This window comes from Etheostoma spectabile, chromosome 10, assembly GCF_008692095.1.
Source record: "Etheostoma spectabile isolate EspeVRDwgs_2016 chromosome 10, UIUC_Espe_1.0, whole genome shotgun sequence".
Classification (NCBI taxonomy): Eukaryota; Metazoa; Chordata; class Actinopteri; order Perciformes; family Percidae; genus Etheostoma; species Etheostoma spectabile.
In genome coordinates this window covers 9371996-9385777 of record NC_045742.1, presented here as the reverse complement: position 1 = coordinate 9385777, position 13782 = coordinate 9371996, and the positions used below count along the sequence as shown (strand labels likewise).

Below are 13782 nucleotides of genomic sequence, written 5' to 3'. Positions count from 1 at the left end.
ATAATCCTTATGTCACACAAACATTACACACACAAACAAAAACAAACACTCATATTCACACAGTCACACCCAAGCAAGCCTTCATGCTGTAAGTGTACACATGCATCGAGTTATTTCTCCCATTATTTGGCTTGGCACAGACTTATATCTCTTCAAAACCATGCTGTAAGCACAGTTACTGCTATCACATAAACGCACATGTTTTTACACACATAGACACTGACACACATTCACACATACTACACACAGGAAACAAACATTGCATCACCTTCATTTCTGTGTGTCCACTGTTCCACTTTGTTCCTAAACTGGATGGGGGTGGGGCATGAAGCAGATAATGGTAATGGTAATGTAAGCGATTACAGCTTGTACCAGCCAATCAGCAAAGCCTGGCACTGGACAGCGGCCAATGACAATATGTTCACCAGGGCTTGGGGGGGTTGGTTCTCACTCACACAGGAAAATACATGTGACAATACGGAACGTGTGTAGGGAGAATTCACTGGTTGTACTTGGACTTAAACCTGTATTTTAAAAACATCCTACACTAGAAATACTACAACATATGTCCTTATTTTTAAGTTTTGAAAAGTTTAACTACTATAGAGAGTGACTAGAAGATTTACCTTTCATAGGTTTTACACTTTATTTCAGGTGACTACCTTGAACTACAGTTTGGTCTTCAAAAGGACAAATAATTCAGGATTCCTTAAAACTAATGTATGATGTCCTCATCCCCACTAATGTCAGTTATCAATTATCAATTCATATTTAATTGATAAATTCATGGCTATCTCAAAAATGTTTATAAAAATGATATCAAATCACTGTTCACCATTCCTTAGAGGCCAAGGTGACATCTTCAATTGCTAAGGTCTATTTCATGTTTATTTATCAAATGACCTAAATCAATTAGCATTATTGTGATCGTTTTCTGTTCGCCCAACTAAAAAACTTGTTTCAGCATTAGCCGCCTGCCCTGTCATCCATTGTGACTGTGTATTTGCAGCTGATCTAACATACTCTATGTGCTGTATTAGATGACATGAATCTGGTCTTAAAGTAAAGTTCTATATAAACTGAGGTGTATGCTCAAACACAGCAGCCCTAAGGAATACAAGAACGCATGATTATAATGCGGACTGATTAGTATCTTTATGCAGTATTTGATGTTTAATCAAGGATGTTGTTTTATGGTAAGTCTTTTTAGGTTGTAATCTTAGTTAGTGTGACCTAGATTAGTTAGAAAAGTTATCTATTAGCATTAACGCTAATAACAAATCAGGTAAAGCAATATTGTGGTGGTTTTAGAGCATGTAACGTTCCTAGTGTAGCAACAAGTCTGGGACAAAATCACTAATGTAAAGCTTCAATCCGGGAATAAATACGGAAGTACGACTTCTCAACTCGGGGAAGGGAACCATACATGAATGTAGCACAGCATACAGTCATGTCACGTTGCAAAATATCACAACAAGATGCATTAGTTAGTGTTCTTGAGCTCTCATTCACAGCAGTTGTCAATTCCTAAGAATTGAATTACATTTTGTTTGCTGAAAACTTCAAGTATCCATTGTCCACACTGTCTCATAATGTGATGCACGCAATTTTATCTGCTCACTCATTTCTGTTTGAAAAAACTAACACATGTTCTTTGGATTGATGAGGACGAAGAGAGGCTATAATATTAATGAAAAACTAGAACTGCAAGCAGTTACAACGGGGTCCAAGCCTTCCAGAGATATGCCAAAGTCTGGGTTTTCAAAGTTAGCTACACAAATTTGTTTGTGCGTAATATGCGCAATTTATATCCTACAAAATATTTATACAACTTTTTGTCCGGGGTTTTACGCGAAGAAGAATAATGGAGAAGAAGAAGAATCCCCAGGAAAAAAAAGGGTTCCCCAGCCTTGCTGTGTGAACCGCATAGCGCTTTGCGTTACTGCGTTGCACGCATCTTAGGGCTTGGACCCTTAATTAACAAAAATGTTTAATGAAACAGCATGATAAAAGTGATATGACAAAGACAATACAACACAAAAAATAAACAAAACATGTCCCTGTTCAGAGACATATCCAACAGCCCCAAATCATTCTAAGTTTAAGAATTAAATTCCCTGCACCTGGGGGTGGTTCATTTTTACCTGGTGTATTTAAACCCATTGTCATTGGTCCGTCGTTGGCATGGTAACATGTTGAGCACATCTCAGGGGCTGTCTTTGCTGCCTGAGAAAAGTATAGGTCACACCTCTAACATGCACGTTGGGGGTTCCTTCCAGACACAGATCAAAAGATATCATGTGAGGGTCAGTTCTATTCAATCTTACAGAGATAAACATTTCTATTGTTCCTTAGTCTCAACACAGCAGGGGTGGCTCTCAAAAGGCTGGAACAGCAGTTACCCTTCCTGTGGGGCAAACGTTTTCTTTCCATATGTTAAATGCCAGGCGTAACCTGATCAACAACTTTTAGAAGGTTGGGTTGGTGTTAAAGCTGCAGTAGGGAGTTCTGAGAAAACGTGGATCTTAGCATAAAACATGGAACAAGCCCACCTACAGGTCCCTCCCCTTGCTTCTGCTGCGCTACAGCTCCTCCCCCACAGCGGGGCCTGCCGTGAACGGCAGGCTAGTAAGCAGTACCACCGTGCTTTCCACATCTCATGGACAATACAGGGGATTTACTCTGAGGAGGTATAGCTTATGTAAAAAAATGTTTACATAAGCTATTTATTTCAATAAAAGGGGTTAAAATGATTTTATGTAATCGCTCATTTGTGAGAACAAAAGTAGCACTTTACACAGTACATCACTAAATTACCTTTGGATCTAAACTTTCAGTAGGAATGATGAATCAGTGAGGAAGTCAATAAGCCAAGGAATAACAACATCTTAGAAATATGTTTGGTTTATTTTGCATATGGGTTAATAAAATCAGCTTTTTTTGCAAAGTACTCCTGCACAAGGAAATACTGAACATTTTGATTTGGACTGAAAGACGATTCCTTCACGTGCCTCTGTGTCTGGGGCCATGTCTGACCTGTTGAAGGAGCATAAAGAATTTGATTTACAAATCAAATCCTGAGGGGGAAGAAAACGTGTTTAAAAAATAATCAAAAGTAGAAGTCTGCCTTGCCAAACGATGATGGGGACAGCGCACAATTAAAGTAGTTTAACCAGAGCTACATTTATTGTGATCGACAAAAAAACATTTTGGCTCACTAAATGTAGGCATCGAAACAATATTACTTATACTGAGGGTGAAGGAGTTAGCAAGTAAAGTTAATCTTCACCTGCTACAACATTCCTGCCGTGCTACAAGCTAACAAGCTAAATGTTAGACTTAGCAACAAGCTACGGAGTAAACTGAGATTTGCGCTATCACCAGTGTACTGAAAGTGTGCTGTAACCATCGATATCTTAGTTGTGTAGTTCTTAAAAAATGAAACAAATCAAGCAGGGACACTTACATGTCAAGCAGAAATGTGGCTAACGCTAGCTCTGAATCCGTGTTGACTCCTTTCAGGAGGCGTAGCTCCCTCCACCTCTGAAAAGCCGCTTCGATGTTGACCCTCGTTTTATTTCGGGCTCGGTTTAATTCTTTCTTTTTAGCTCGCTCTTCGTCATCGGTCTTCTTCTGTTTGCCCGTCTTTGTTTTCTGAGCAGGTGTCACTCGAGAAATTGGCAGTTTTCCTGAAAAGTTGTTTCTCCGCGATTAGCACAGCTGCAGTGCACTGGCAATCTTGAGCTTGAACGATGGTACGCGCTGTGCGGGGGAGGGGTATGAGCAGCGCGTACACGAGAGTGATTGACACTGCTAAGACAGTCCTCCTGGCTCTGATTGGCTGTTTCTGACCGGGAGCGGTGTATTTCTGCAAGTGGCAGTAGGAGCACAGAGAGGAGCCACAGGAGCTTGATATTTTCACAGATTATCTGTCTCATATTCTACTGTCAGGACATAGTGACAGTTTTAACAAATATGTAAAAAATACATTTTTACAAAAGTTACCTACTGAAGCTTTAAGCAGAGGAATGCTAATTAAAGCTAGATCCGTATTAAATCAATCTGGCTGCAGATAGGCCTATACATAAACAGAAACACATTGTTTTCAAAACATTGTTTAACTTTTTATAACCACTTTAAATGAGAAAAGAATCTTAAAAACTTTCAACAATGCAACCCACACACCCGTACACAGTCAGTGCTGACACCGCCTCAGCAGATGGCGGTAGTGAGCACCAATGCCACTCTGAGTTGATAGAAGAAAAAAAACACAAACAACCACAAGAAAACCACAAAACCAAAATGGCGGTGCAAGAGACAGCACCTCAACTATCCATGGCTCTCAAAGTCCAAGAATATCCCACCCTGAAGGTAAACAAGAGCTGAAACGTCTATGTATTAATAGTACAACGATTCTAGTGTGTCCAAAACGCACGATGTGTTTGACGGTATTTGGAAAATGGAGATTATTAGTTAATTTGATGACGAGACCAGCGAAGTTGACAGGGAGGCTAACGTTAGCTGGACTAGCTTAGCCAGGTAGCAGCGTCTTCTAACTACCTGTCTTTGAAATGCCACATCAAAGATCAAATAGCTCGATAACTAACAATAGTTGGTGGCTAGTTAGCTGGCTGTCTATTGCTTTAGTTAGTTCTTATTATTGACGTCAAGTGTACTTAACGGTTTAGCAGTATAATTCAGTTAAAGGGGGATATAAACGTTATAATAACCCATCACTACTGACAGAACATGACACTGCGTGATTGCCCATCCATTCAACAACCAGGCATCACGTCAAAGAAATGGCTTGAAGGCAGTCATGATTGGCCTGCTAGCTAGTTTGCTGTGGTGACACCAGCAGATGCCACCTTTTGTCGTCGCAAAAGATGAATAGTCTACCAGATAACGTAACGTCGAGCATGTCAATTTTAGCTGGCTGAAAGATCGGTTGAAATCACCGGGGGGGGGGGGAAGCCCGTAACGCTACGCTGTCAGACAGAGAATCAGTCCTGCGAGTTTAAGCGCAGTGTCATCAGATTCCTGCTGCTTCTCTGCACTTCAAAATGGCCAGCGAGAGAAACCACAGCCTGCTGCCGCACACACGCACTGAACCCCCATTCCACAAAATGTTACTGCGACGCCACCACTGCTAAAAGGCGAGCTGAAACAAGCCCGGGCTGCTTCTGTGTTCAGGAAAGCATCGCTGTATAAAAGCACGTTTGTGAGTAGCAATGCATTGACAGATTTTGTGTGAAAACTAATTGCATGGTGTTGTCATTATGCATATAACGTGTTGTTGGCGATGTTAAGCCGTCTCTGTGTTCACAAAAGCATGGCTGTGGTTTAGGGATATGTCTGTCTTTGCTTGGATGCTGCAGTAAGGATGATGGGCACCATTTTAAGACAGGAGTGGTGGTTATAATTGGTATCAAATGGGAGTCTGTGAGAGTGCAGTTTTGGTTACATTTGGAGCTATATTGAGCAGAATTAAAATATTATAATGTTGCCTGAGACAAACATATAGGAATCTGCTAATCTGCATTACTAACAATTTATTCTAGTGTTGGATATTATGTCCTTGTTTGATATTTTCAGTCAGATCTGTGTAAGCTTTACCACAAGCTAACCCTAATATATATATATATATATATATATATATATATATACTCATTTACATGCTTAAATGGCTAGGATTTTTGACCAGGGGTTTGAGTGCTGAAAATGCAGGCCCATTGCAGTGAAATGACATTGTAAGGCTGTATATTTAAGACCTGTGACTGTATTCAAGGTAAGACAAAATCATAATTGCATTGACATGCTAAAATGACCATAGGTATTTAATGGTTATAGTTTTTCTGATTATCAATAATAGGTAAAGTGCACTGCTTGGAGTGGGCTTGTCTCTCGTGATAAGCTGCCTCACAACAAATCATGACAGGCACACAGTATCAGCCAAACCCTTATAATAACTGTCTGGAACGTGTCTCACTGATTAACATGTCAGCTGTCAAGTCAATTTTAGGTTGTATGGAAAACAGTAATATCATATAGCCTATATACGATCTACAATCTACTAGCCGGTCGTAATCAAAAAGGGAATATTTGTTTTTCTCATAATGTGCAGGAGACTCATCAGAGAAACAAATTATGTTCACTTCTTTGTAGGAGGGTTTCTCGCTACATCTGCAAAAAAAAATCTAAAGCTAGGCTGTATTGTGATGTAGTACATTTTTTTGGAATTGTTTTTGAGAAACAGTTTGTAGCCTAGATAAAATGTCCACATTTAAATGCCCATCATATTCTGCACATTGATTTGCTATGTGTCTTGTCTTATACAGCCATAAATATTAAATACATAGCCGTTTTGATTCGAGTATAACAAAAGCAGGGTTGACGTAATCTCTATGGTCTTTACTTCTACTACATTATACTGCTCAACCTTGCTTGTTTGCATACACAGGGAATTCTATGGATATTTTATGAATTGATTCTCTACATCTTAAGCATACTCATCACCATCTACTCTATCTGGCTGCTGAAGCATTCATTTCATAAACCCATTTGGCCAAGGGGGTACTAAAATTCTTTATTTGCTGGACATACACTGCCCAGTTTAATGTGTCAGATACAAACCCCGATCTCTATGTAGTCCTCAGGAAAAAACGCTGACATAAAGCCAGTGCTTTTTCTATCTTTTCCCTTTCATAGTGGCCATACATACTTGAACAGAATAAGCCCCTTGTTTCTGTTGACAGGACAGTAATGATTATTTACTAGTGCATATAAAACTGTTATGTGGTCCAATTAATATATGAATCATAGGGTCTCATTCTGAGCTTTAATTTGGCAAAACTAGAGTTGATGGATACTAATATATAATTCCAGCAGAGCAGCAGCATTCTTTAACGTGTCCTGTTTGAACCACACTTACATAACTTTCCTCTCAAATGTTAGTGACCTGTGAAATTAACTTGGCTCATACTTAAAAGAAGGAAAAAAATCCTTGTAATGGATCAAAGCGCTCCCCCTGTTTTTAATTGAGTGTCTCAGAGAAGGAACCACAACTGTCAAATGAATCTGGCTGACAGACATCTGCTAAGACGTCTTGTATTGTAGTACAATTACTAGTTTGATAATTGCCGGGTTCTCAACACTTTCATTATAGTTTCTATAGATCCATACATAACCTGTATGGACATGTACCAAAATGCCCTGAGTTTACATCGCATTGTACTTTGAATGGTAAAAGCCATGGACAGCCATGAGAAACATACCTATTTACTTTTCAGTGCTCCATCCATCTCTCCCTGTATTTCTTCTTCACTGACAAAGTAACGTCTGCATCAGTTGCGGACTGCAGTGTTTCTAGCTCCATCTTTAGTATTAGATCAGTGTACTTGGTAACTCAACAGCAGGGTAACAAAAAAATGGGACAGAATAGAGCAGTTCTATTAATTCCATCCATCCACAACTTTTGACAATGGAAATGTAAAAAATAAATATTCTAATGTGTAACAGACTCAGCTCAACCAGACTGCTTGGTGGAAACAGTGCTATAATAAATCATGGCCTTTAAATTAAAAATCAATAAATTAAAATTTAAACAGGCATTTATTTAAGTAGATCATGTTGATTCAAGTTGGTACAGTACATATGAGAGATGTGCTAGAGCTATAAATCCTTACTACCATAATACCGTGTGAAATTTAATGTAGCAATGACAGAATATTCTTTAGATAGCAGTAGCCAGAAATACAGGATTGTTGCAGTCAGGGACCAGTTTTCTGCTTTAATTTGTCTCCGTTGAGGGAATTAGGTTGCTAGAAGACACATCATAGAGCAAACTGCTGATAGTGTAAATGTCAATCTAACTGCAGGTGACATCTTTGAAAGGAACCTTAACAGCAGGGGAATACGTTAAGATTTTATATATTTGAAAGGAAATTTAATTTTTTTTATCATTTAATAAAGAAAAGTCAATCAGTATTTATTTCGGTAGACTGTTCATTCCTAGTTTTTATGGGATTGATTGGGTCTGCTCCAGCTTCTTTAGTCCCTACAAGACAGGACATCTATGAAACGGCTTCTATCTACGGCGTTAACCCAGCACTCAGAATACAGTTTTTGTTTAGTAGAAGATCCATTTTAACTTGATTGTCTAACAACTTTCTACCTTTCACAAAATACGAACCATGATCAGCTATAGGTCATTTGTTTTCTAATGACGTTTTGTAAAATTGTAGTGAGTGACATGCTTGCTCTTTGACACTGCAAAACCTGAATGCGTGATACACAGAGGTAAATAACCAATGACATTGTTGTTGCAGGTGCCGTACGAGACTCTGAACAAGCGTTTTAGGGCGGCTCAGAAGAACATTGACCGAGAGACCAGTCACGTGACAATGGTTGTTGCAGAGCTGGAGAAGACGCTGAGCAGCTTCCCAGTGGTCGACTCGGTGGTGTCACTGCTGGATGGTGTGGTGGAGAAACTCAGTGCCCTGAAGAGGAAGGTGAGGGATTTACATACATACACTTTCACACAGCAATGTAATTGCTGTGGACTTTTAAAAAGTGTTTTCATATATAGATTTTGATTTGTTGTACAGTAGAAGCCAAATATCTGGGTATACATAAAAACTGCATCACCAAACACCCACAATCCCTGGTTAGTATATTTCCTTGCAGACTAAGGCCTGGCTAAAGCTTGATTTGTGGTCCTGCAGTGGCTCCACGCAGAGCTTTTGCCGAAGCCTACTTAAGTGGCCTGAAGTCTATACTTGCATTGGTGTTTGTCGATCTAATAGCAGGGCCAGCGCGTGTGGTAGAGCGAGTGAGAGAATGACGTGATTAGCTTTGGAGCGAGTAGCGACTGCAGAGGCATAGTTAGAGAAACAAAGTGTCTCCCCTGTGCTTTAAGGCTGTTAGAACAAATTTCAAAAGTTAAATATAATTTGAATGGTAAAAAATTCAATACTATTCGAGTCTGAATTTCTTTCTTTTTTTATAAACATTTTGACTAATGTTAGCTAATCTCCCCTTTCTCATGTCACGTCTGATGAACAAGTTACGGGAGTGAGAAACACAAGGCATTGTGAGCTAACATTACGTACCGAGTAACGTTAGTACGGGGGGGAGTGACAGGCTGCGGCTGGAAATCAGAAGAAGGATGAGAAATGATTTTAACATGACTTTAAAATCGTCATCCACCGAGCCAAAATGCTTTTGTTATCAATAGTCAGGTTGTTCCGGTTTCCTAACTGCGTCGCGAGTTACAGCTGCTTAGCTGGGAGCTTCATGGAGACAGCTTAAGTTTATGTCAGCTGCCCTACAGCTGTCAGAGTTAGCTTTGACTTCATATGTTACCTTCTAACAACTGTATTCTCAGTAACGTGACACGCTTGCTTTTAAATCACTAAAATAGTAGTGACAGCACCGTTTGGTTTGGTTATCAATGTCGTTAGCATCGTGGCTAACAATATTGTTACTTAGTTTATGACAAATCGTTTCGGCTGTGCTTTCTAACAGCTTTCTAGCAGTGTTTTTAGACCATTCTGTGCATCGTACACTCAAATACAAAGAAAACCCAAATCAGTTGAATCTCTACCGCACCTTCCCTTTTAGTTAAATTATGATAGAATGTTTTTTGAATGAAAAACGCTTGACTTAAAAAGTACATGCACTGATGCACTGGTCATGATATTGACCCTGGTACTTACACCACCAGCAGTGTCTTATCTCCCTTCAGCTAGAGCCAACTGTTACTCACCCCTGTTGACAAAAGCACTTAATTGTGGCTGGGGTTTCTTTATAATGGTATAACCGTTGCCTTGGTTGAATGCTCAGAAATGCTGCCTGGCTGGTTCTCCTATCAAGCCTTTTTAAAACGGTAGACAACAAGTGACAAAAACACACTTTGCAGTTCTTTTTACCACTATGTTGTACAGCAGGTACATTGTGAAATATAAGCCCAGAATTCATTGTGTTGAAGGCTAGGTCACACTAGACACTACACTGGTGTGTTAGGGGTGTGGGAGTCATTTCCCTCCCAAATGTGGTCTGACTGGTGTAGAGAAAAGTAGTCCAAAAGTTAAGAATGTATTCTGAAAGTAAGAGTTTAAAAAGTCCTAAATAAAGGGAAATACCAAGAGAACACAGCAGTGCAATTTTATTTTGAAATCTAATCTATAATGTTAGTGTGCATGGACCAGTGCACATAGGAATGCAATTATGTGCTGTATGATATAATCACTGTTTACTTACTTCTATGTCACTTCAGAAAACAGTTTCTAATATAAATGTGACATGCAGCAATGAAAAAAACGTGTCCCTTGCCTTTTATGTTAATGACACCCAACTTACCTCCACCACCTAAGAGTTTATCTACAGAACAGGAAGGAGCTGTTTAGTCTAGCCTGTCCTCAGTGATGTTCAACATGGGAAAACGTCTTGAAGTCTGGCATCACTGTGAGGGCTGCCTCACAGTGGCAGGCTCCGATTATAATATCAGTTTGCAGTCATCAGCAGTGCAAAAGGTTTATAAGAAGTTCTGGGTTTCTTCCTGTTCAGAAATCTTTATTACATATTATGTTTGATTAATTTCCTGCAGAAAGAAATCACATAAATAAAAAAAATGGGAGCTCTTTCTTCCACGAAAATAATGGATATTGAGTCCATCAATATGAACTTGTATTTCTGATTTACATGATGCATATTAAGCTCTTTGTAAATATCTTAATTGTTCTTGGTCATGTGTGTCTGTAGGCTGCCGAGTCCATCCAAGCAGAAGACGAGAGTGCCAAGCTATGTAAGCGCCGCATCGAGCACTTGAAGGAGCACAGCAGCGACCAGCCGGCCTCAGTCAACCTGTGGAAGAAGAAACGCATGGATCGAATGATGGTGGAGCATTTGCTGCGCTGCGGCTACTACAACACAGCTGTTAAACTGGCCAGACAGAGCGGTATAGAGGTACTTATCTGGAGACTAAGGAGCTCTTTGAGTTCATGTAGTAATTTGCCTTTGAAAACATGCGATAAAACTCACTGACCATATTAAACTGTCAGTTTAACTTAATATACATTTATTGTATATGTGTGTGTTGTGACTTGTGTCATCCTGATACCTGATGCCTTCTCTATTAATGCATCCACTCTCCTGTATTTTTAGGATCTGGTCAACATTGAGATGTTCCTCACAGCTAAGGAGGTGGAGGAGTCTCTGGAGAGGCAGGAGACAGCCACTTGCCTAGCCTGGTGCCATGACAATAAGTCCCGCCTCCGCAAGATGAAGGTAGCTCATTTACAAGAGTCAGATTTTACTTCACAAATCCAAGTTGAGGCCTGACAAATACTTGAAAGCCATGCCCATGACAAAAACAAAATAACTGCATAGTTGTAATTCAAGTATATCAACAAGCAGAATTTTATGTAGAAATGCTAATTAGTTTTTTTGTTATGTTGCAGCTTTCTGCACTTTCTAAACAAGAATCACCAATGTTTGTGCTCAGAAACAGACCAGTTGCCATGTAATTAGTCTTCCTGGGCGTTTTGCCCTTCTGGCTGTGGCAGCAAGTTAAAGTGTTAATCCTACTATAGTCCTATTAAACCAGAAAGTGTTTAGGAGAGCGCAGACCTCCGCCAAGACTAAACAAGTTTCCCAGTTAGCTGATACTTTGAGAGTGCACTTCATAAAGGGCAGAATATTTATATGGGTAGTCAAAGTTTGAGATGCTGACGCTACAAAAAATTTCTTTGATTTTCTGTTGAGCACTTGGTCTGGTGTAGTTCCAGCTCAATGCCAAATGCAGATACATTTCAGGTTCAACTATTATTTATAACCGCTCCCAGTCAAAGTGGTAGGATTAGGTTTTTTTCTGTTCCAAAAACCCATTTGAATGGCATCTTGAATCTACCAGTTGAATCTATCAGTTTTCTCTCTGCTCATGAGAAATTGGCAGCACTTACTTACTGGAATTGTTTGTCTTTTTCTTTGGCAGAGTTGTCTTGAGTTCAGTCTGAGAATCCAGGAGTTCATTGAATTAATTAGACAAAACAAACGCATGGATGCAGTCAGGTAACACTAACTGTTACGCCTTGAAAACTTGCACCAACTTCAACTTTTTCCTTATTTTCCACATTATCATATCACCGACTAATCTTGTTTGTATCTCTCTTTGTGTAGACATGCAAGGAAGCATTTTAGCCAAGCAGAGGGGGGACAGTTGGACGAGGTTCGGCAGGTGATGGGCATGCTGGCCTTCCCATCAGATACACATATCTCCCCGTACAAGGTAAAACCGAGTCTTTACCAGTAGAAATATGTACATGTATGAAATGTTAAGGTATACTCATTTAAGCTTCTACCATTTTAAAAGTAATTCACGCAAAACTTAATACTTGGGAATGCCAATGCCATAGATGATAGAGCTAAAATCATCGCACTTATGTCGTTTTTTTATTTATTTTTAAGTGTGCCACTTTATGGAGATCAAGCAGAGCAACAGACCAGCCACTAGAGGGCCTCTGTTGCCTTCTAAAACAAATTAACTCAGTTCCCTATTCAGCTGCTCGTCCTTGAGTAGCTGCTTTTAGTAGCAGTGTTATTTTTAAACTTCCACTTAGAAATCCTTGGAGACACAGAATTGTACCATGGCACCAAAACAACAATGCTTTATCTCAAAAAGCATTTAGTGTTTTTCTGCAAGCAAAAGAGATGGACCAAGCCAAACTAGTGTGACAGCATCTCGTGCCAGTGTGACAGAAGCAGGAAGATAATCTGTGTCCTCTGCCAACATGTCTGCTGGGCTTCACATGTATAGCTAAATAATTATCAGTTATTTTTCTTGAGTTAATTTTTTTGTCTTTGGAAACAAATGCCTATATGTCTCTTTACAAATCACACACATGTAAAAACATAGTCACATGTGAACAAATCAGGCTCAATAATAATGTTGCCACCATAGCTGACAGCCCATTAAAAGGATTAAATTGCATCTGTAACTTAGTTTAGAAAATGCACTTACATTAAACTTGTAGGATGCTTTTGTAGTGAAAACCCTTTGAGAAGCAGAGAAACAACCTCTCAAGGGCAACACACAACAGCATGTGTATCACTATTCCCTCCTGGGATTGGAACATCCTGGTTACAGGACCACCGATTACTTTTTTTATTTTTTATTTTTTTTATTTTATTATACTTTATTAATCCCACAAGGGGAAACTACACTTTTCACTCTGTTGTTATTACACACATTACACACATTGCCTGAAGTTGTGTTCATCAGGAATTAACACTGGTTGGTTAGGATAATAAAACAACCCGTTGGAGTAGAAAGTACTGGGTCTGAAGTTTGTCTTGATTGAGTGGTTAGTGTAAAACTCCCTTGTTTGTTATTTCTGTTCCTGCAGGACCTTTTGGATCCAGCCCGCTGGAAGATGCTGATCCAGCAGTTCCGATATGACAACTACAGACTGCACCAGCTGGGAAACAACTCTGTCTTCACTATCACCCTACAGGCCGGTCTGTCTGCCATCAAGACACCGTATCCTACCTGTTTTATTTCCAAAAACAAGTTGCTTGTGCCCTTTTGATTTCATCTCTGCAGCCAATCTGTCTAGGTTTTTGTTTGTTTATTTATTTATTTATTTTATTGTGAATGAAGCTGAATGGTGAATACTGAGATAAGATCTAAACAAAACTCAAAATGTTCCTCAGTGGCATGTGTAGGTGGCTACAGTTAGTCTATCAAATGAGGTCTTGATCACACATGACTCTCTTTCCTCCCCT

At 39.5% G+C, this 13782-nt stretch overlaps 1 protein-coding gene across 1 annotated transcript in view; it reads left to right on the top strand.

Moving 5' to 3' along the window:
- Window positions 1-4021: 4021 nt before the first annotated feature.
- maea (macrophage erythroblast attacher, E3 ubiquitin ligase) overlaps window positions 4022-13782 on the top strand; it is a gene marked incomplete at its 5' end in the record, with an annotated part of 10804 nt that continues 1043 nt past the window's right edge. The window contains 7 exon segments of the mRNA XM_032528158.1: window positions 4022-4371; window positions 8328-8510; window positions 10762-10965; window positions 11164-11286; window positions 11993-12069; window positions 12178-12286; window positions 13404-13537. Coding sequence (XP_032384049.1) covers window positions 4171-4371; window positions 8328-8510; window positions 10762-10965; window positions 11164-11286; window positions 11993-12069; window positions 12178-12286; window positions 13404-13537 — 1031 coding nt within the window.